Source organism: Camelus ferus, chromosome 18 (assembly GCF_009834535.1).
Source record: "Camelus ferus isolate YT-003-E chromosome 18, BCGSAC_Cfer_1.0, whole genome shotgun sequence".
In the NCBI taxonomy this organism is placed as follows: domain Eukaryota; kingdom Metazoa; phylum Chordata; class Mammalia; order Artiodactyla; family Camelidae; genus Camelus; species Camelus ferus.
The window spans coordinates 27,408,042-27,430,305 of record NC_045713.1 but is presented as its reverse complement, the minus strand read 5'-3'; the positions used below and the strand labels follow the sequence as shown (position 1 = coordinate 27,430,305).

Here is a 22,264-nt window from a genome sequence, read left to right as displayed (position 1 = left end):
CGGGTAAGACATCCAGGAAATGTTGTTTTTCCTCCAGAAGCTACACAGGCAAATGGCAAAACATAAGGTAAATTAATGCAGGGGGAAAAAAACACACCTTCTGAGGGAGAGGTAAACAGAGTCAGGTTGTTAGGCTTGGGTCTTGGGAATGATTTGGCTTCTGGGGAACAGGATGCTATTTTCAACTTTCCTGGCAACCGCGGTGAGCATCAAAAGTTAAGGAATTGTGTATAAAATAAACAGCAAGGTCCTACTGTATAGCACAAGGAACTACATTCAATGACTTGTAATAGCCTATAATGAAAAGAATATGAAAAAGAACATATATATGTATAACTGAATCACGACGCTGTGCATCAGAAATTAACACAACATTGTAAATCAGCTATACTTCAGTAAAAAAAAAATGTTAAGGAGTTGGTCCAGTTGAGTCTGTGAGCTCACTGGCTTGGGTGGCCAGGCCACGTGGTAGCTGTAATTTATTAACTCCCTGCTCTGTGCCAGACAGAGGGCTGGGCCCTTTCTGTCATTGGATCACTGAGTCTCCCATGCCCCAGCTGTGTACACATTGTCCCTCTCCTTTAGAGATGAGGACATGGGTGTCTAAGTGAAGATAGGTCTTGCTTGTCTAAAGACATAGAGCAGCTAAGTGGCAGAGCTGCAATTTGAACCCATATCTTTCTGACTCAAATGCTTAAGTTATTTCCCACTGGGTTGTGACGGGAGAAGCTCTTTTCCAGAACAGACCGGAAACTCAGTTCTCTTCTTTCTCTACTCCTTATGCTCTGTTGGATTTGATGATCGGGAGGATAGAGCTGACCAAGCAGGTGGAGGTGAAACTCTTTAGTGACCTTGAACTGGGAGAAGTTAGAAGACATTGCAGGGCTCTAGGTAAGATGCTGGCAGGATCATTTTGCTTTCTCGGAAGATAGTTCTAGTTTCCAAGTGGAGACTGGAGGTGGGGTGGGTGGGCTGGAGTTGGAGTCATCCAGGTGGGCGGTGACCTGAACTGGGGTGGGTAGAGGATGAAGAGAAGAAAAGGGAGCAGAGGATAACGAAGAGACCGCGGAACGCAGCGAGTGTGTGCATGGGCGTGGGGAGGAGGCGGCTGTGGGCCGACCGACCTGCGAGTCTCACGTTGGCCACTTAAGTGTGTAGCAGCGGCCCCCTGGAAGGTTGTTAAAACCCAATTCCTGGACCCCACCCCAGAACTTCTGATTCGCTCGGCCTTGGGTGTGTCCTGGAGACTCAAATTACTGACAGTCTCCCAGGTGATACGGATGCTGCTGGTCTGGGGACCATAAAAACCACTTGCGGGAGAAAAATCTTGTTGGGGAACTAAGACCTTTGGATTGAGTCTCCAAGCATCTTTCTGTGAGTTGAGGATTCTGAAAAGAGGAGTCTGACCAGGGTCCCAGAGGCTCGGAAGCAACTTGAGCCCTGGGGCGAGGAGAGGGGATGAAGGGGGTCACTCCATATTCCAGAATTGGGAGAGAGAGCTGTAGACCCATGTGTCTAATGAGCATCTCTTGATTACCCAGTTGTTGCCTTGAGAGAGGCAGATTTTTGGGTCTTGCATTAGATAATAACCATTCACATGTCAACGTCCATTTTTAGAAATGCAAACAATTTGGAACACGACAGACCTGCTAATTTGAGGCATAAACTTTTTTCCTCCCTTCCCTTGTGAAAAACAAAGCCATTATGATTCCCGTGACAGCATTTAGAGGCAGTCAGCCTCCCTGTCTTTATATCAGCTGGTTGTTGTCTGATGCATTTAGAAGAGATCTCAGGACAGGTCAAAAGCAAGGGCTTATAAGCTATTTTTCTACTCAGACCAGGCTAGTTTCCACTGTTCTGTTAAATGCGCCTTTATTTATGCTGCTTTGTCTGGGGAGGAGAAAGGGGGTCCCAGAGAGGGATGGTCCAAGTTCCTCTGGGGTCACTGATCTGCCCCTAGTGTTTCCTACTCGACCTCCAGACACTACATAAGGCATGATGACAAGGCTGGGTGTTCGTATGTCCCCCCACCACCCACCCTGCCACTGTCTTGAAGTGGAGATACAGTCGGGGTGTGATGCACTTAGCCTCAGACACACCTGGGTTCCACTCGTGGCCCCGTCATGGGGTTAGTCTTCTTGCCTCCTCCAAGTCATTCAACACCTCTGAGCCCCTCTTTTCTGATCTACAAAGTGGAGACAACGCTCTCACCTCCCCGCTCGGTTGTTGTGAGGACGAGATGAGCTAATGCGTACGACATGGGTCCAGTGCCTGGCGCGTCCAAAGTGATCAGCACAGGAAGGTGTAACTGGCAGTGTTATTAGTATTATTATCAGGTGAGCAAATTAAAGCCCTGAAAAATCTCATGGTAACAAAAACTGTCAAACTCTGTACAACCAATCATTTCGCAAACACATTCGATGTCTGATCTCTTTTCTCTCCAGAAAACTAGTTCACGTCTTCAGATCCGGTGATTTGAATGGAACCCACTTTGGGAACACAGCGCATGGGCAGAGGGGTGCGTGTCTCGTGGGGAGGTTGGATAAGGAAGCAGTAGCTGGGAAGGAGAAGGACTAGGTCCCTGAAGATGCAAGTCTCCTGCTTCCACCTGTATCCACTGTAACTCACCTTGGAGGGGAACATATCTGCCAGGAAATGGCAAACAGATTTCACCAGTTTGTACTATTCATTTTTCACTACCTGAGGTTTCCAGGGCAAGCTGCTCCCTAGGGTCGCTGCTGTGGCTCCACTCGTGCCCAGCCCCGGGGACTCCTGGCATATTTACTTAATAGCCAGGATGGAAGACACCAACCTCAAGCCAGTGGACTTTTCTAATCAATATGAAGGTGTGTCTTGGAAATCTTTTATTTTGTAAAATGAATCTTTGAACCTAATCCAGTGCCCCACTGGAGCCCTGAACGTGGGGGAAGCCGCAGGCGCAGCGCAATGATGTACTCACTCTGGCTCTGGCTGGAGTCAGGTCATGTGGTCTTGTCCAAGCCACTTCCATCCTGACTCATTTCTGCCATTTTCAAAACGGCGGCCACGATAGTGTTCGCAGCCCATCAGGCTGGGGGGGGTAACTTTACGAGACAATGTAAATAATACCCTTTGATGAAGACAATGAAGAAAATACACTGTTTCGCCCTTTGAGCTTCCGTAGGCAAGGGGACTGAGCCCCCTTGTTGCCGAAAGCCGCACCAGACATTACATCACACCCAGGACCAGGTCCCAGAGCTCAAAGAACGGCTTGAGAACTTGACCCAGGATCACCAGCGATGCCTCTTACCAACGTCAGTCTGGGCCCGCCCATTCCTACAGGCATGGGGCCTCTACATTTTTTTCACTTTTCATTTCACATGTATTTTTAAAACGCACCTCCTGGGTAATTCTATGTACACTAAATTCTGGACCTACCTTTTTCTCAGACCCAACCCTAGATACAAACACAGTGTAGCCCAGAGCACCAATGTTCACATGCCAGCTTTCCTCCAAACAGGATTTCTACCATTCGTTGAAATAAAACTTTTCTTAGTTGAGGTTTGATCTGAGGGCGACAGCAGGAAGGTAAGAATATTGGAGGTGGACAGTCTTGGATTTGGTTCCCTGCTCTGCCACCGCTTAGCTGTGGCAGAGTCATTTGGCAGCCAAATTACTCAGTATCTCTGGGCCTTAGTTCTCATCTGTCACATGAAAAAAAAAATGATAATGTCTCCTCATCTACCTTTAAGAGGATTTAAATGAGATAATGTAGGTATAATTGCTAAAACAGTGTCTAGTACCTGGTAGGTACTCAATAAATCCTAGTTCTTTCTTTCTCCTATGAAAATTGATGTACCTCACTGATAAATGTTCACCCAGGGGACGTTACAGAAGGCACAGGGCAACAGAAGATGTGGGAGTTGGGTTACAATTCCGTCAGAGTGCATACAGCCTGGGAAAGGACCCACCTAAAAGCAGCCTATAAACAGTACTTCATGAAATTCAGGCTTTTGCAATTTTCTGACTTCAGTTATTGGTTTGTTGATGAGCAGTAGGGTACAGAGCAGGTGATTTTTTTTTTTTTTTAATAAAAATCAAATCCTACCAGCTCCCGAGCTCAGCCTCTTTTGAAAAGCGCACAGCAAGCACTGGAGTTTTGATGAGCATCCTTGGGAACTCATAGGACATGAGCCAGTGGAAGGAGTTCTCTGCTTTGCAGAAAATGTCACTACAGCAAGATTGCAAAAAATAGTTTACTCGTTTGGAAGTATGTCCCTATGAGGCTAAGCCAGCTAGATACCATTCATGCTAAACTTCACAGAATCTTGCATGGTGCCCCCATCCTATAGAAAACACTCAACATACATTTTATTAAGAAGTTATTAAATGAAGTTAAGCATAGCATTTGAAGGGAATCCTGTTGTCTTTTCTGAAGAGGCACTGGGAAAGAGCAGAAACATCAACCAGGTGGAAGTCAGGAGACCTGTGTTTAGATCCAGTGCTGATTCTGCTCTGTTGGGTGTCCTTGGGCTCCAGTTGCCTCTCCTATAAATGGAAGGTGGGATCATTGATGTCATTGGCTGCTCTGTCTCTGTAAGTAAAGATCTCAGGCTTCATACTGATTGGCTTGCCTTGTCACGTGGCCACCTCTGAACAAATTGTTATGGTGAAGGCAGGGAAATGGATTGTTTGTGGCCACCGGGGAATGGCTAGCGGGTGAGGGAGTGGAGGAGTATGTCATCCAAGCCATGTGGATTAAGAGTAGAGGAGGCATGGATCCCTACCTTGAAACTGGGGCTCTTTCGAAGACTAGGTTGAGTGAATGATTGGCATTTGTAGCAGTTATCTCTTGTCACAATAATGTTGCATAACAAACAACCTCAAATCTTGTGACTTAAAATTATTTAGCTCAGCATTTATTGAGATGGGGAGGGGTCTCTGTGCCAGTGATTTATGCTGATGTGGGAAGTTCTTCTAGTCTCAGCTGAGTTCACCCATATATTTGGAGGTTGGCTGGGTGTTGGCTGATGTAGGCTGGTTTTAGCTGGGATGACTGGGGTGACTTAGCTCTGCTCCAGGTGTCTTCCATCCTCAGAGAGGGTAGCCTACACACATTCTCATGATGGGGGAAGAGGTGGAAGGGAGCAACCAAATGCCAGCAAGCACTTTTCAAACTTATGTTTGTGTCATGTCTGCTACCTTCATAATCATGTGGAAGAACTCAGAACCCAGTGGTGGGGAAACAAGATCATCCTTTTTGAGGGTGAGTTTCAAAGTCACAGAAAAAGAGTGTGAATACAGGGGATGGGGAAGAATTGAGATCATTCATCAGTTAGTCTAACACAGGGTCCCAAATCTTATCATTATCTACTTGGAGATGGTCCTTTGCTATAGCAAATTGGAAGGAAGTATGTAGGATTAGAAATAGTTAACCTTTATTTCCTTCCTTTAAAAAACCCACTAGTTGTATAAAATTTCACCAGCCAGGAGGCTGATCATAAGACAAACCGTGCAATGGATTTCTGAAAAGAAATGTCTTCATCTATGAAGCAGCAATGCAGGATGCCTGGAAGGGTGGTGGATGAATGCACAATTTCCATCCAGGGGGCGTTGTGGTTGGCCACGGATGCAGCATGAGTCCATCCATCTTCAATAGACTTTCAGAAAGTGATGAGTGCCCATCAGGACTGCCTAAGGGAAGAGGCAGAGAGCCTGAGGGTTCATAGGTCTATTGGCAGCGAGACATTCACAGAGGGCCCCCTGCAGCCACAACAGAGGGCCTGATGGTACAACTGGACAGCTTTGGTGCAAAGCCCAAGCCGGGCAGTTTCAGAATCCTCACCAGCAAAGGCAGCAGTGCCTCCTCTTGGGAGCCCTCAGGGCTGAGACAAAAAAAGACCAGGCTCCTGGACTCCCCTCTGCAATTTTCTCTCTTAGAGAGATATGGCTTCAGGAAAGATATGGGGCCCTGTAGGAACAGCCAGGAGTCCTGAGCTTCATTCGAACCTGATTCAAATGTGATTTCTCCTTCCTTGTGTCTCTGCCACAAGGCCCAGAACCAGGTGAAACGGGGCTCATTTTCCATAAAGACAAACCTTCCCGTCTCCTCCCCGGCCCCTTCCTGCCTGGGAAGCTCAGCTTTTCCCCTGCCTTCCTTGTTTCTGCCTACTGAGATAGCCCCGGGAGCCTGTGCAGACTTAGACCACGTATTTCAAAAGAAGAGAGAAGCACTTGGCTATTTTTTAAATTGAAGTATAGTCAGTTTATCACACAGTGTCCAATTCTGGTGCACAGCATAATGTCTCAGTCATACATATACATACATAGATTCCTTTTCATATTCTTTTTCATTATAGGTTACTACAAGACATTGAATAGAGTTCCCTGTGCTCTGCAGTAGAAACATTACATCCCCCCAGAACAGAACATACATTCTTTTCAAGTGCTCATGGAACATTCTCTAGGATAGACACATTCTCAGGCACAAAATAAGCCTCAACAAATTTAAGAGGATAGAAATTATTTCAAGCATCTTTTCTGGGCACAATGGCATGAAAGTAGAAATCAACCACAGAAAAACAAATGAGAAAAAAGGTGGAGACTAAACATGGGCTACTAAAGAACAGACTACTAAAAAGCCAATGGGTCAACAATGAAATCAAAGAAGAAATTAAAAAATACCTTAAGACAAATGACAATGAAAATACAATCATGCAAAATCTATGGGATGCAGCAAAGCAGTCGTAAGAGGGATGTTCATACTTGGGTATTTTTTTTCTAACATGAACTGTTCCCCCTTTTACTTTTTTAATTCAGCTTGTGATGGAGAGAAAAAAAGTAGGGACCCAGAAAACATTCCTATATAAATCAAAAGTAAACACTGTCCTAGTGAACCAAAAGGCCCCCAAAATACAGTGGCTTAAGAGAAAGAAGTGTACTCCTCTCTCGGGCAACAGTCCCAAAGGGAGTGGTCTGGGTGGGCAGGGCAGCTCCACTCCAAGCCGTCACTCAGGGACCCAGGTTCTTCCAGCATTGTTGCTATCCCACCTGGCACTGTATTGCCCTCATCTGCATTGTTAAAGTTGGTTGCTGTTAAAGCCTATGGGAAGGGGGAGAGAGGACATCCAGGGCAACCAATTTTCTTTTAAGCAGGTAAGGTGAAGTGGAAATTGGATGCATCACTTTTGCTCACATTCCATTGGTGTGAGATCAGCCACATGGCCAAATTTAGCTTCCCAGAAGGCTGGAGAAGTCTAGCTCAGGGCTGAGTGGCCATGTGCCCAAGAGTAAAAGGGACAAGAGATCTGGGAGACAAGCAGCAGACTTTTACAGTATCTTCTCAGGTTGGGTACACGTTTAAGGAGCCCTACTATGTGCCATGCATAGTAGCTTCGCTTTCACGCCGTGTCTTGCTTACCTCTCTGCTGCACTCTGCAAAGTAGGTCTTCTTATTCTCATTTTATGTTCTTTTTATCTTCTGACAATGACAGCAATAGCACCTACCATCGTTGAATACTTACTGTGGAGCAAGGACCCTGGCACTTTACAGCATGTGAAGTACTTTACGTGATTCTCTCGGACACCCTCAACTCGCTGCCGCACAGGCACTGCTCTTTCCTTTCCAGTGTTATTGGTGAAGTTTTGAGAACTTAGGTCGCTTGCTCAGGGTTTCCAGCTGATAAGTGAGAGAGTTGGGATTTGAACACAGATACATCTGCTCTCAAAGCTCATATGCTCTTTCCCACCATCTTGTAAGGAAGATTTTACAGTCACAAAAAAAAGCAGTGTGACTTCTTCCAGACTCCGCCATCTGCTGTATAAACCTGGTGCACCGAAGCCTCCAAGCTCTCGACCTCACTAATCCTTCTTGCTCTCTCAACATTCTCAGATCTTAGTGCTGAAGTCTCGCCTTCCAAGACTCTACTCTGGCTGTTGAGAGCTCAGTGTAGGATTCAAAAGCAACATGAATACTCTGTCATTATCCAAAGTGACTGCTGCTCTGAGTGGGGGAGGAGACAGTGGAAGCGCAGGGCAAAGAAATATGGGTTAATGTCTCCAAATGGGATCACCCTACATTGTCACAGAAGGAATCGGGGTGATGTAGCATGAAGAGCCCAGGCAACCACGTCCACCTCATTGGCTCAGGCTGGGGCAGGGAGCCAAGTAAGTGAGATGAAACGTGGAAGGCACCTTGACGGTGCCTGGGCTGGAGCAGTGAGGAAGCCTCAGGTTCCTCTTGGTTCTAGAGAAGCATTTAGCTCCTTATCTAACCCAGCTCAGAGACAGGAAGCCACTTTTGATTGGTGACTGTCCAGCACTCCAGCCAATGCCAGGGCACCTCAGTGTCACAGCCAACCCGGAGTTCTGGGAGACCCAGGACCGGGCAGAGACAGTCTCCCTACGTCCCAGCTCCCTTCTCCTGCTCCACCTTAAGGCATAAAAAGGCAAACCTATTTTGCTTTCAGGGGAAATTTCCAGTTGTGACATTCTGATGTCTCCTCTTTGTGAGTAAGATATTTACACGTGTATCTCAATCCCTGATGTTTTGAGAGAAAGAATCAAGGAAAGTGCTTTCTCTGTATAATTCCCACTCTGTCCTCCATTTTCTTTAGTTTGGGAGGGAGTAGTTTCCTGCAGATAGGAACTTGTGGCAGAAACAAAAGCTTCTTCTATAAGGCAGGCAGATGGTTGACTAAATGGCGAGGGCTGTCATCACCGATTCATAAATTCCGGGATACTTGGGATTCAGCCTGGAGTCCTGGGTTCGGATCCCAGTGCTGTCACTTGCACATGTTGCTAAAGCTCTCTGTCATCAGTTTCCCCATTTATAAAGTGAGACCAATGACAGCACCTACCTCGTTAGGAGACTGAGTAGTAAAGGGGATGACAGATGTCAGCTTCCTAGCCAGGTGCCTGGAACAAAGCACGCACTTAGTAAAGGTGCTCCTGTACTGAGCTGCCCGCTGCGGGGGCCGGGAGAGGAGGCGTGTCACCACAGCCAGGGGGCCTCCTTAACCGATCCCTGCTTCCTGAACCTGACTTCATGGTCCCTCCCCGGAGCTGCCACTGCTGGACAACACCCACGCCTCTGCTGGTTTTCAGCCAGGGGTATGGAGCTTAGCAGCATCAGAAGCTCCAGGCACTCTGTCCCTGTAAAGCACAGGCCACTTAGCTTTTGGTGATGTGGACTATGTGTTACTCAGAGAAACAGAACCAATTGGAGATTTGTATTCTTATATATGTGTGTATTATATATATAGCTTCTGGTGGATGTGGCAATCCTTGGCAGTCTTTGCCTTGTAGCTACATCATTCCGGTCTCTGCCTCTAATTTCACATGGCCCTCCTCTGTGTGTGTCTATGTGTCCAAATTTCTTTACTCATATATGGACACCCGTCATTGGGTTGGGATCCACATTAATTCAGTATGACCTCATTTTAACTTGATTACATCTGTGTGATAGATACATAGGATATATATATTGTACATAAGTAGGATACATTATACACGTAGGATACTATATATGTGTGTGTGTATATATATGTATTTATTTATTACAAGGAATTGATTCATGCAATTATGGAGGCTGAGAAGTCCCACAGACTATTTTTTACCTGCAAGCTGGAAACCCAGGAGGCCGGTGGCGTAGTCCCGGTCCAAGTCTGAAGGCCTGAGAACCAAGGGAGCCGATGTTGTAAATCCCAGTTCAAGGGCAGGAGAAGACCAATGTCCCAGTTCGGGCGGCAGGCAGGCAGGGAAGGACACGGATCCTCCCTTCCTCTGCTTTTGGTTGTAGTCAGTCCCTTAACAAATTAGGTTGATGCCCGCCTAGATGGGAAAGGTTGGTGTACTTGCTGCATCCACTGATTTATATGTTAATCTCATACAGACCCAGAAATCATATTTAATCTGGACACCCCATGGACCAGTCAAGTGGACACATAAAATTAACTACCACAGACTAGATGACCAGAAGATGACACATCCTGCCCATTTCTAATATTTGAGAGAATGTCATTGGAATTGAAATACCTCTGTTGCTTTTCTTCTTTTATCAGATGTGTATAGTTGCACCCTGCTATGTGCCCGGTGCTGGGCTAGATGCTGGGGATACAGGAAGGAGCAGAGCAGATATGATCTCTAACCTAATCGGGGCTTATACTCTTGTCAAGGGAGACAGACAACACACAAGTAACTAAGAAAGATAATTGCAGATAATGATGGAGATATTTTCATATTAAAACAGGGAGAGGTGATGAAAGCAGCTGGGGATGGGGGAATCTCTCCTGATGGTCTCAATAGAAGGGATTTTTCTGAAGAATTGACCTTTGATCCGAGAACCAGACGACCAGAAGGGCCAGAGATGCAACCAAAAAGAAGGGCATTGTGGCAGTGAGAACTGCAGGGGCCAGGTCCAGTGGCTCTGAGATGGTGAAAAGCTTGATGTGTTCAGGAACAGAGAGGAATCTTGTGCATACTGGGTTGCATAGCATCTCCCCCTACCAAATCCACTCAGAACCCCAGAATGTGACCACACTTGGTAACAGGGTCTTTGCAGATGTAACCAAGTTAAAACGAGGTCATACTGGATTCACATGGGTCCTAAATCCAATGACTGGTGTCCTTCTAAGAAGAGGGGAATTTGGACATGTAGACACACATGGAAAGGAGGGCCACACGAAGTCAGAGGCAGGGACTCGAGAGGCAGCTACCGGTAAGGAATGCCAGGACTACCGCAACCACCAGAAGCTAGAAGAGGCAAGAAAGGATCCTCCACTAGAGCCTGCAGAGGGAGCACGGCCCTGTGGACATCAATCTCCATTTCAGCATACTCTGGGACCAAAGGGAGGGACAAACGAGGAATGGGTGAAAGCTTAGGTTGGGGCATTGCTTACCAGGCGCAATCCATCACCTGAGACCCGAGATCATCACCAAGTGAGAATGGGCTGTAGGAACCCCCTCCTTAAGATATCTTTGGCCCAAGGAGAGAAGGTAGGTGGGAGGCCACCTGCCGAGACCCTCAGCTGTGCAGCTTGTTTGGAAAACTGGTTACTACCTTGAGTCTCTCCATCTGCACAGAGGCGAGGTGCCATCCCGCCCTGCACCTGTACAAGTGTCTGCTGCTAATTAAGAGAGAGACAGATGGGGGACGGTTCAGTTTAATTCTAAAGACTTGGTTCCTTCAAGGCAATTAGGCTTGTTGGAAGGGAAGCACCTTTTTCATTCTTTCTTCCTCTTTTGAAATGAAGAAAAATCAAACTAGAGAGGACTAGTGTTGTCGAAAGCTTCACACAATCTGTTTCCTGGTCGACTTGTCAGCCATCTGCCCACGAGGTACCCAGGCTGATTAGGTTAATACATTTATTTAATGGGGCCTACAAGGCTGTTCAATGAATCTGTGATTTCTTTCACAAGCAACTTGTTCATATACTAAGACAGGAACCACAACGCACAAAGCCAAGAGTGGCCAGGTTAAGTATTTCTTCCCCATCCTCTGTATCTAAATTGGAGGGGACCAGAAAGAGGATTTCACAAAAATTGCATTTCCTGGTTAAGGGAACAGTTCACCCACCTAACCACCAAACACATCCTTGTTGAAATAATCTTGAAAATAACTCTCTGAAGGACACTTTCATGCCCCAGGCAATTAAGTCTGTTCCTGTTCTGCACTTGGCTACAACACCTCAGAGTCTTGTGGAGGGAAGATTGGTCAGACAAATAAATAGATGTGAATGACATAACCCTGCCTTCAGGACATTAGATGATCTGATAACCCTTGTTTTCTTTGCTTTCTACATAGATACCCTTCCAGTTTTTTCAAACTACCATGCTACTTCCCACCTCAGGGCTTTTGCAAATGTTGGTCTGTATCAGTTATCTACTGCTGTGTAACAAGTTACCCCCCAAAATTAGTGTCTTGACATAGCAACTGCTTACTAGGATTGTGGTTCTGGGTCAGCTGGGCATTTCTTCATGTTTTGGCTGGATTGGCTGTTCTTGGCCAGACTTACTGAGTATCTGTGGTCAGTTGGCAAGTGGGCTAATGGATGTACGGTCTAGGATGGCTGCAGTTGGCATCTGGCAGATAGCAGGCTGCTGTTGGCTTTGGTGTACATGGGCAACTGGACTGCATGGTTCTCATCTTTCGGGAGGCTAACCTGGTCTTCCTTCTTTGCATGGAGGCAGGGTTCCAAGAGCCTGATAGCAGAAGCTGAAGTACTTCTAAAAGCCCAGGCTTGGGTTGTGCCTGACATCCCTTCTGCTGTAGTTTACTGGTTAAAGCCAATCACAAGGTCAGGCCACATTCAAGGGATGGTGAAACAGACTCCGCCTCTTGATGGAGGGAACTGCAGAGTTTCATGGCCATTTTGCAGTACACCCTGGGTGCCCTCGCCAGCATGCTGTTTCTGCTGCCCTTCACCTTCAGATTACAACTAAAAGAGCATCCTCAAGGATGCCTTCCCTCAGCAGCCCCTCATCCCAAACAGATCAAGTCCCTTCTTAGGTCATCTCCTAGGGAAAAAACTAGGCACTCAACATGCATGGCAGGTGGAGGGGAGCTAGGAAGGCAGGAATGAAGGATGCTTGGTTTGGATAAGTGCCTCTTTTGTGCTTAGCAGGTTGTCTGGCACAGAGTGAGTGCTCAGTAAATGTCTGCTGGATTTAATCCAGTGCCTATTTCATAAGCCAGGAGACAGACAAAATATATGTACTGAATAGTTAACTCTCTTTCAGAATTGCTGCTATAAAGCTTATATGTCTCATGTAATTTATTCCTCACAGTAAACCTGAGAGTAGCAATATTATCCCCATTTTACACCAAAGGAACTAGAGGTCTAAGAGATATGTGACCTTCCTGAGGCCTTGTAAACTCAGGTCTGTCCGATTCCAGAGTCTATAGATTTCTCTGTCTACTCCACCCCTACCCCAGGTATCAATCTCTGGGGGTGCCCAGTGCCACGTTCACTAAGGGACCAGTTCAGGGTTGGCTGTGGAGCAGGTTGTAGATTCTCCACGAGGGACTTCATGATTCCTCTTCACGAGGGGGCCTCTCCCTCTACCCACTCTGATATGGCAAGAGTTGAATGCCTGTGACTCTCTTTCTTTAGAACTTTTTTGTTGGGACACCAACGTCATAATCAATGTCCTTTGTTTGTCAGAAACAGGGACCCTCAATTGCAGCCCCTGCTCTGAGCTGACCTAAGACTAGTCCATCATCTAGAAAGAGGAATGTGGGAATGAATGGCTTCTGGATCACGCCGGGGCACATAGTGAGGGCGAGCGACATTCAGTAAGAGACTGAAAGGGGGAAAGGAGCTTCCACTCCTACTATGGTCCTGATAGTCTCTGTGCTTTGTATTTTGTGCATAGTTTATTCACTGAGTATTTATTGGGTACCTAATATCTGCCAGGAACTAGGCTGGACATTGCTCATGCAATGGTGGGCAAAAATCAGACCTGGCCTCACTTTCTTGGAACTCTAGTGGGAGAGAGAGACAGTAATGAACGAACTACGTAAACAGAGGAAAAAGGCAGCTCTGATCCATGCCCTGGAGAAGGGCCTGTTATGGAGGGACCTGACCTTGTCAGACTCCCTGGAAGGGAGGGGTGCCTGAGCAGGGAGGCAGGTGGGATTAGCCGGAGTAAGATGGGAAGTCACTTGTTTTTAATTCTCACCCCCCCCAAAAAAAAAAACTATTTTGCAGGCACCATGCTAGACGCCAGGGCTGTACCTGTGGTTCTCAACTCTGGCTGTACATTAGAATCACCCCGGGAAGCTTAAAGAGAAACCTGTGTCTGGGCCACATCCGCAGAGATTCTGATTAAATTGTTTGGGGGAGGGATCCAGGAGTCTGAATGCTGTCACAGCTCTCTCCTGCAGTTCCTGTGCGCTGCCAGGATGGAGAACCACCGAGCCACACAGATGGAAAGATTAGGTTCCTGCTCTCAAAGCCCTCACAGTCCAGTGAGAGCCCATAGATGTGAAAGTGGAAAATTAGAAGACGGCAGAGTCAGTGCTATGATAGAGCCGAGATTGCTGAGGGAGCCGGGAGTGGGGAGATCAGGAAGTAACACCTTAGCGTAGTCTTGAAAGATGAATTAACAGAGCACCTGTGTAAATGAAGAGGGGAGACACCTCAGCTCTGGCATCTGGTTCTCCAGCCCAGCTCAGAGACCTCGTTATAAATACTCATAAGACAGGATAGTTCACGGCACTAACGGTAGGTCTCCTTTTCTGTGACTTAGGGGATTATTTGGTCACATTCTGTCCCTCCCTAGTAGAAGGTCCCCCTCACGAGGACGGGGACCTTGTCTGTTTCTGATTCTTCCTCAGATTTCCAGTATCTATCACCTGGCCCATACCCATTTGACGCATCACTAAATGACTGAACAAAATTGCTCGGAGGGGTTTTGGTAGATGGGTGACATGGTCAGTTTTGCATTTTAGAAGTATGCCTTTGGACTGAGGGAGGTGAAACTCGAGGGAGGGGGGCCAGTTTGGTGGTGGAAGTGGAGTAGTGTTCAAAGCAGGGAGGAGACGTGGGATAGGTTCTGGAAGCCTTTGGTAGATATGGCAGGAAGGACCCGTAGGTTGGCAGTTGTCCTTGGGGGAATGAGGAGGATGACGTCAGGCCACTGCTCCCATGTTTCCGGCTCCAGTGACTAGAGAGTTGGTGTTCCCACAGGAGGGAAGGGCGAGTCTGGAGAACAGAAGTGAGTGATGTTGATGGATTCAGGCTTGGCCCCCTTGAGTGAGAGATCCCAGTGCATCTGTCCTGGAGGGAGCTGGGTACATGAACTTTGAAGTCCAAGGGTGAATGTCAGAGCGTTCTTCTGTTGAAACATCGTCACACTGGAAACCTTGAACTGACCTCTGGAAGGCAGAAAGATATGATTCTAACATCGGCTTGAATGTAACTCATGCCACCTTAAGCAGTGCATCGTAATTCGGGAATGTGTGGTCTTCCCACGTCGGGAGCTATTCCATAGTTCCTCTTGGCACTGATATTCTGTATCTTCAGACGGCTCTAGAATGGAAGGACGGGGGGACTTTCTTTTGAAAGATTGCATTATTCAAGGCTGTTTACATTAACAGGGACAGAAACCCAACTGAAACTGCATTAAGCATGGAAAGTTCCATGTGGCTTGCTGGGCTGTTGTGTTGGGGAGTCTCAGCAGAGGCCAACCTTGCTAGGAAACAGCGCTGTGATCAAAGAGTGATGTCTGCCCTGGACACAGAGCGGGCAAGTAGGGGCAGATTTGCCCACTCACTCCTGAAAACAAAGCTTTTCCCTCTACGGCCTTTCGAAAGCATCAAATCATGTCGACTGGAGTTAGGCTCCACCCTGGCTCACCCACTGGCTGTGGGTGATGGCAGCGAAATCGTTCCATCCTGCCTCCGCTCGCCAGTTTCCTAATCCGTCGAGCAGAGGTTATAGTCCCCATCTTGCCTACCTCTTGTGGTTGTTGAAAGGATCAAATGAGAAAAGAAACATGGAAGGGCAGTGACCTCCTGGGATTTACATAAATTCACACATGTAAACAGTGAGGGGTGCTGGAAATGTGCATAAAAGAGCAGCAAATATTTCCGGACTCCTGGGGGATGGCAGTTCAAAGGTTTATCACTAAAATTAATTTTGCAAGTATAGGAAATCTTCTACTAAAAGAATGGTGAGGGAAAATAAAAGAAAAGAAAGGCTCAGGAAAGTATCAGATAAATTGAGAAAGGAGGAAGAAAGGGAAAGAAAGAAAGGAAAGAAGGAAAAGAAAAGGAACGGAAAAGAAAGACAGGAAGGAAGGAAGGAAGGAAGGAAGGAAGGAAGGAAGGAAGGAAGGAAGGAAGGAAGGAAGGAAGGAAGGAAGGGAAAGGAAGTCACTCCGTGCTCTAGCGTGTGGCGAATGAAGTGGAAATTGGCATAATGCTTTTGTAGCAGAGCTGGCAATATGTATAAAGGGCCTGAATAATGTTTACACCCTTTGGCCAAGTAATTCCACTTCTGATAATCCATTTGAAGGCTGGATAGTAAATATTCACGTTCTGTGGGCCGTGCAGTTTCTGCCACAAGAACTCAAATGTACCGTTGCAGAGCAAAAGCAGCCACAGACAACAGGGAAGAGAATGCGCATGGCAGCGTTCAGGTCAAACTTCAAGTACAAAAACAGGTGGTGGCTAGACTGACCCATGGGCTATAGTTTCCCATTCTCTGGTATAGATTTGAAAGTATTTTTAGAATTATGCTACATCCAAGATTCTAACTACAAAGAGAGCTTTGGTCGAGGAGATTCTCATCTCGGCTTTATTCGTATCGGCAATGTATTGACGCAGCTTGAATGCTCATCAGCCTGACGACTGACTAATTTCTGTTGCTCCACTCACTGAAATATCACGTAGGTGTTGGAATGCTGTTTGCTGGCAACTTATAACAATGTGAAGAATTTCTTGCTAGAATGTTGCAATGAGAAACTCAACAGTTATTTATAATGATAATGATGATAATGGTGGTGCTAACATCTCAGCACATTACATACGTCATATCACTTACCCCCCATGCAATCCTACGAAATATGCTTTTTTTATTGTCACTGCTGTCTTTATGCAGAACCCAACGGTAATGAAAGTTATTTAGCCAAAGTTACACCACTAGTAGGTGGCAGAGCTGGGAGGTGAACACAGGTAAAAGCAAAAACAAAAGCAAACCAAGGCACTAATACAAACCCCAAATGAAACTCTGTTTATTGAGAAAACCTGGAGAAAATGCAGCCAAGTGTTGACATCAGCTGTCTCGAGCGGTGGCTGATAGAGAGGAATATTTCTCAACACATTCTGTATTTTCTGTAATGAGGATGCATCCTTTTCGTAATGAGACAATATTTGCATTTTGTAAGAAAGGCGAGGATGGAGGAGTGCTAGGTGCGAGAGAGAAGAAGGATTTAAGGAGGGGACCTAGAGATTCCTCTGGGGATGCCCTCGCCCGCCTTCTTGGTCCTGCTCTTGTGTGGAGAGAATATGACCCTGTCCTCCTTCCTTCTGTCTGTTCCAGGTGGAGTTTCTAGTGTGTGTCTCGTCTGGACTGTTGGCCCACTTAGATGCTGTTCTTGGGTTGACCTGCTGGTCCCTAACTGTCTCTCTCTCCTTTCTCTCTGTCTCTGCTCTCTCCTTCCCTTCTTCGTCCCCCTCCCTGCCCGACCCACCGTACAGCGGACAAGGTAAACGACGACTTCTACTCCAAGCGCCGGCACCTGGCCGAGCTGGCGGCCAAGGGGAACCTGCCCCTGCATCCCGTGAGAGTGGAGGACGAGCCGCGGACCTTCAGTCCCGAGCACGGCCCCGCCAAGCAGAATGGACAGAAGTCTCGCACCAACAAGACTCCCCCCCACCCCCTGGCCTACAACTCCACCGCCAACTTTAAGAGCTGGGACCCCAAGGATCAGTCCCTCCGGCGGCAGGGTTACGGGAACAAGGGCAAGCTTGGCGTGGCCGAGTCGGGCTCCAGCGACCCCTTGGGGACTCGCCCCCAGCACTACCCACCCCCACAGCCATACTTCATCACCAACAGCAAAACAGAAGTGACGGTCTGAGCTGTCACCCCAGGGGACATCCTGGAGACCACACTCAACCGAGAGAGGCAAAAAAAAAAAAAAAAAAAAAAAATCCCGGCCCACACCCTCCCCGTCCCCCGGCCGCACACCCACCCACACTCACTCTCCACACCAACCGATGGCAAACCTACCGGCGACATGGAGTCATGCTTTCCCCGGGTCACGCCAAGCACGGGTCGGCGGGCAGCTGAGCAAGACCGGAGCAATACAGCGGAGGGGACGCCACGACACCCTCTTTCGACTTTGGGGTCCAGGGGGCCGACTCGACGTGCCCAAACCGTGGGGCTGACTTTTCTTGTCCTCCTCACTTGAAACTGAAACCCACGGTGAAAAAAAATCACAGTAGCACAATTTAGAGAAATTGTCCCTTTGAGCACATATACCATTTACCACGCCTTGTCTGTTTCTGGGCAGAAAAGCCAAGGTGGGAGGATGAGGGGGTGTTGAGAAGAGGAAATGTTTGCGGAGGAAACTCTGGACCCGTGATGAGCGTTTTCTCATCCCAGGAAGTAGTGAGGTGGGCATAAAATTTGGATGAGCAGTGAGACAGTAACCGGACCCCAACCATGCTATTTACAGGACCTTTCATATCATCAATGTTGGAAGCAAAAAACAACACACACACAAACTCACACAAAAAATGAATAGACCCTGAACCCACCGACAGTGATGGGGAAGAAAGAACATTTTAGAGAACTCCCAAAAAGACCGTGACCATGGAAATGGGAGGGGTAAGCTTTCATGGCGGGGAGAGGGTCCAGAGAGTCTTAACTAACATTTTTTTAAAAGAAAATATAATCCCACTACAAAACAGACAAAACAGCAGATTAATTTTTGTCCAGCATCTTCAAGACTTAAGGAAATCAACAACGACATGAATTGAAAAGCAAAGAAAAAGAATTCACAGCTGAAACGTTGGCAAGAGGTGGGAAGGGGACCCAGAGCCTCTGATTTCTGGCGTTTCCCATCTGGCCTCCGAGACAAGAAACAGACACAGGAACCAGTCCTCCATTCACTGTCTATCCCCACCTCCCTCCCCCCTTCAGCCTGTTGCTGCTGCCGCTGCCGAATTTCAACTGCTTTGAACTGAAAATGTCATAAGCGTGGGTGGTGCCTTCAATGTGTCACTGTTGAATGACAGTCTTGTTTCCCAAGTGCAACGTGTGTTCTTTTCGCCTTCCTCCCTCCTGTTTTTTCTGCAGTGGTAGAAGATGTTTCCACCCTCCCTTTGTTGGTGAGCCCAACCCATCACACTCTCTGAGGGGGCTACTGCGACTTGCAAAGACCACGACCTCCCTCCCTCCCACACCGTCAAAACTCCCCCGCGCCCCACCATTTTCTTGCTTTCCAAACCGATCGAACATTGCTGGGTCCCCTAACTCCCACGGTCCCGCCAACCCCCCCACCCCAGGTGCTGCAATGCGTTCATCCCCGTATCTACGATTCCCTGAGGTTGTCATTCAGGTTGGTTCTCCTAGCCCTTGGGGGTTCCCACAAAGACAATTTTCCTTACTAGTTTGATTCGTTTAGGGGAAGCCCAATGAGGGGAGTTGACAGAGAAAAGATTTTCATTTAAGGTGAGAAGTTTTCAACCGGCCCCTAAAAAAGCTTAGCTTAATGAACAGGAACCTCGGAGAGACCCCTAGCTCTGTGGTGTCAGAAGCTGCACGTGGTCTGGTCCAACAAGACCCTTCCTGGCCTGCTGGACTTCAGCGTTCTGCCTTCTGGTCTCCCCACTCTGACGCCGTGAGATCAGGGAAACCAGTTGTTTATTCTCATTTTCACTCCCGGCTGATCTGGGGCTATTGAGAGCGCATTTTATTTCTCTAGGCTTTAGTCTCCCATCTGAAATGTGGGCAATTGGAGTGAGATCGAGCTTTTCAAACTTTTTGAAATAGCAAAATTCCTGCCCTTTGAAAAACAATGATCCTGTGCAGAGAAGAGCCTCTGGAAGATGCCACTTACAACGAGGCTCTGTGCTGGACTGAGCAGGGATGGCAGGTTTAGCGCCCGCTGCCTCAGCCTCTTGGCTGTATCCCAGTGCCCCTCACCGTGGAGGAAACGCCACTGGGCTTGGTCAGTGTTTCCCTGACGTTAGTTATCCGTGTGCCTGCAACACACTTTTGGTATCCCTGTGTATCACTGTCACCGTACTTGTATCTAAATTGATACATTCTTAATATGTTTAACTTCTGAAAGGAGAACTTCCTGCCATTATCACAAATGGAAAACCAGTATCAGTCACGATAAATAGTAATAATAAAACAAGTGTAAAGGCAACAATGCAGCGACTGTTAAATTCAAGCCGCAGACTGCTGCCTGTGGAAGGGTTTGAACCCGGAGCCTGACATTTGCTCCCCTCCTTTCTCTTCTCTCCCTTCCCTTCCTTTTTTCTCTCGCTCTCCCCTCTCCTTTTTAAATTAAAAACAGATCAGCAGATTTTAAAGAGTTGTTAAAGATATACCAGCACCCCATGGAGACCTTCTCCTTGAGGAAAAGGGAATCCTTTCCTGTACAATTCAGTGTTACTTAGCGCTGTCCACGTCCCACTGAAGATTACTTTGCATACACTAGTGGTACACCACACTCGCTTCAGGAAATACTGGGCTGGCTTGTCTGTGAGATACCCTCCAGCTCAAAAGTTCTCTCATCCTAGTCTCCCTCTTTGCTCATGTCTGCATCTGACCTTTATCCCGGCCCTGATTAAGGACCTTTCTTGGTCTCTGAAGTTACGGGGTTTATTCTTCATGCTCCTTCTCTCCTGAGTACACTTCACGCAGGGAGCTGTGTTCATTGGCGGTCTGGAGCTATCAACTTGGCGGCCAAGTTGCAGCACGGTCAGTGAGAGGCAGCCGGGATGCTAGACCAGGGAGAGTAGTACTTCTCAGCCTCCCATTTGGCTTTGGGAGCTGAACTGAGATGGGGGAAGTGGGGGGGGGGGGTCTGGATAGGGAAGTCAATTCTTTGGCCTCTTCTAGGGGGGGTGGATAGACACCAAGACACTGGAAGATCATGATGGATGCTTCATGGAACTGTGGCTACCATGTATCAACAAGGATCCTCCAGCTCGAGTGAGGAGTCTTAGGAGAGAGAAACCAGAACAGAGCAGAGAGCCTATCCCTTCCCCATCCCATGCCGCGGCGCTAGCCTCTACTTCTTACCTTTAGCTCCCCCCCAACTTCCAACCCAGTGGGACCAGAGTTTGACCTCCCTTTGCCCTCCCAGAGCGTCTCAGCCTCCATCTGCCTTGGGCTCCGCCGCCTGGCATCCCCATCTAACTCCCCCCCAGTTTTTTGTGTGTAAATGGAGCATATTTTATGTGCAAGTATTTTAGTAACCGTATGTTCTGCAAGTAAACCTGTGTTAATACTTGTCAACAACTGCAGAGTTTATGATACCAACAATACTTCCTACAATGAAAAAAAAACATTTGTTTGTTTTCTAAGAATGTTTATTTGTAAACATATGTATTCACTATATTAATATGAATTTCTTACCTGGCAATAAAACTGATTATATGTGATTCAGATTGCCATGTCTCTTTCTAGGGCCCTAGAGTTTAATGTTGCAGGGAAACTGGGAGAATTATCTCATCCAAGTGGAGCTGGGGTGTTTACACACCAACTCCCATTAGACATCATTTGAGCACTGCTTTCAGGGAGTATTAATGTTCAGACACTCCCAGGCTATCACATGCAAGGACAGAGGGATTTCCATGGTGTCAGAGAAAGCCCCAGGCACAGAGATGCTGGAGAAGGGAGACTTAGAGGGGAGACGCCAGAACAAAGCAGGGAGACAGTTCCTTCCCTATCCCATACGCTGGCACTAAGTGGAAGTCAGCCACGTGTACTGAAGTCCTGAAGACCCTGGGGATGAGGATGGGGGCTTACAGGAACTGCTCAAGGCCAGATGTCTGAGGTTTCCTGGGAATGAAGCCTCCACTCTCTGGATCCTTAAGGAAGTTGTCAATAGGGAATAGTGGACCACAGACTGGAGTCAGAGTGAGGGTCCTTACCCAGGGATCTGGAGATCCTTCATTGGTCACGGGCCATCTGATGTCTCCCAGAGCAGATCCCATGGGCTCTCTCTCTCTCTGGGGCATAGTTGTGGTCATCGGAGACTTCTGGATGGCAGAAGACACTTTTCCAGTACTTGGGAACTGTTCAGATCAGTGGCGTCACTAATCAGCGCACATCACAGCCCACAGAGAATCATGACTCTGTGTGGTAGGGGGAGGGGCAGCCATAGAGTCCTCCTCTAGAGAAGCTGTCTGCTTGGTTACAAGTCACAGACAACAACAACAACAAACTTATAAATTATATGTGTAGAGCTCTCACGTCCTCATTCGGTGCCAAACACTGTTGAAGACTTGATGTGACTGTCGCATTTGATCCTCACAACTGTATAAGGCAGGCATTATTAGCTCTGGAGGTGAGAGATCTACCTAAAACTTGAGAAATTTTGCCCAAAGCGATCCAACTATTGAGGAGTGGAACTGGGATTTGAACTCCAGAGCTCACACGTTCACTCTTGTACAGTAGCTATCACTTGCATGAGCTTGCGAATCAGCGGGGGGAACTTGATTTAAAAGATGCTGATTCCCGAGCTCCGTGGGTCTGAATGGGGGGCCCAGGATTCAGTGTTTGTAAGAGATACCTCACCTCGCTATGCAGTTGCTCCT

The 22,264-nt window shown here is 47.4% G+C and overlaps 1 protein-coding gene across 2 annotated transcripts in view; it reads left to right on the top strand.

The window, feature by feature from the left end:
* The window catches only part of SHISA9 (shisa family member 9), a 263,802-nt gene extending 246,167 nt beyond the window's left edge, over positions 1-17,635 (top strand). The window contains exon 4 of one of the 2 annotated variants that reach the window (XM_032460766.1): positions 17,183-17,635. In XM_032460766.1, coding sequence (XP_032316657.1) covers positions 17,183-17,562 — 380 coding nt within the window. In that variant the 3' untranslated portion in view covers positions 17,563-17,635. Of the gene's footprint in view, positions 1-17,024 lie in introns of both variants that reach the window. The other variant, XM_032460765.1, reaches the window with a different exon arrangement.
* Positions 17,636-22,264: the final 4,629 nt, after the last annotated feature.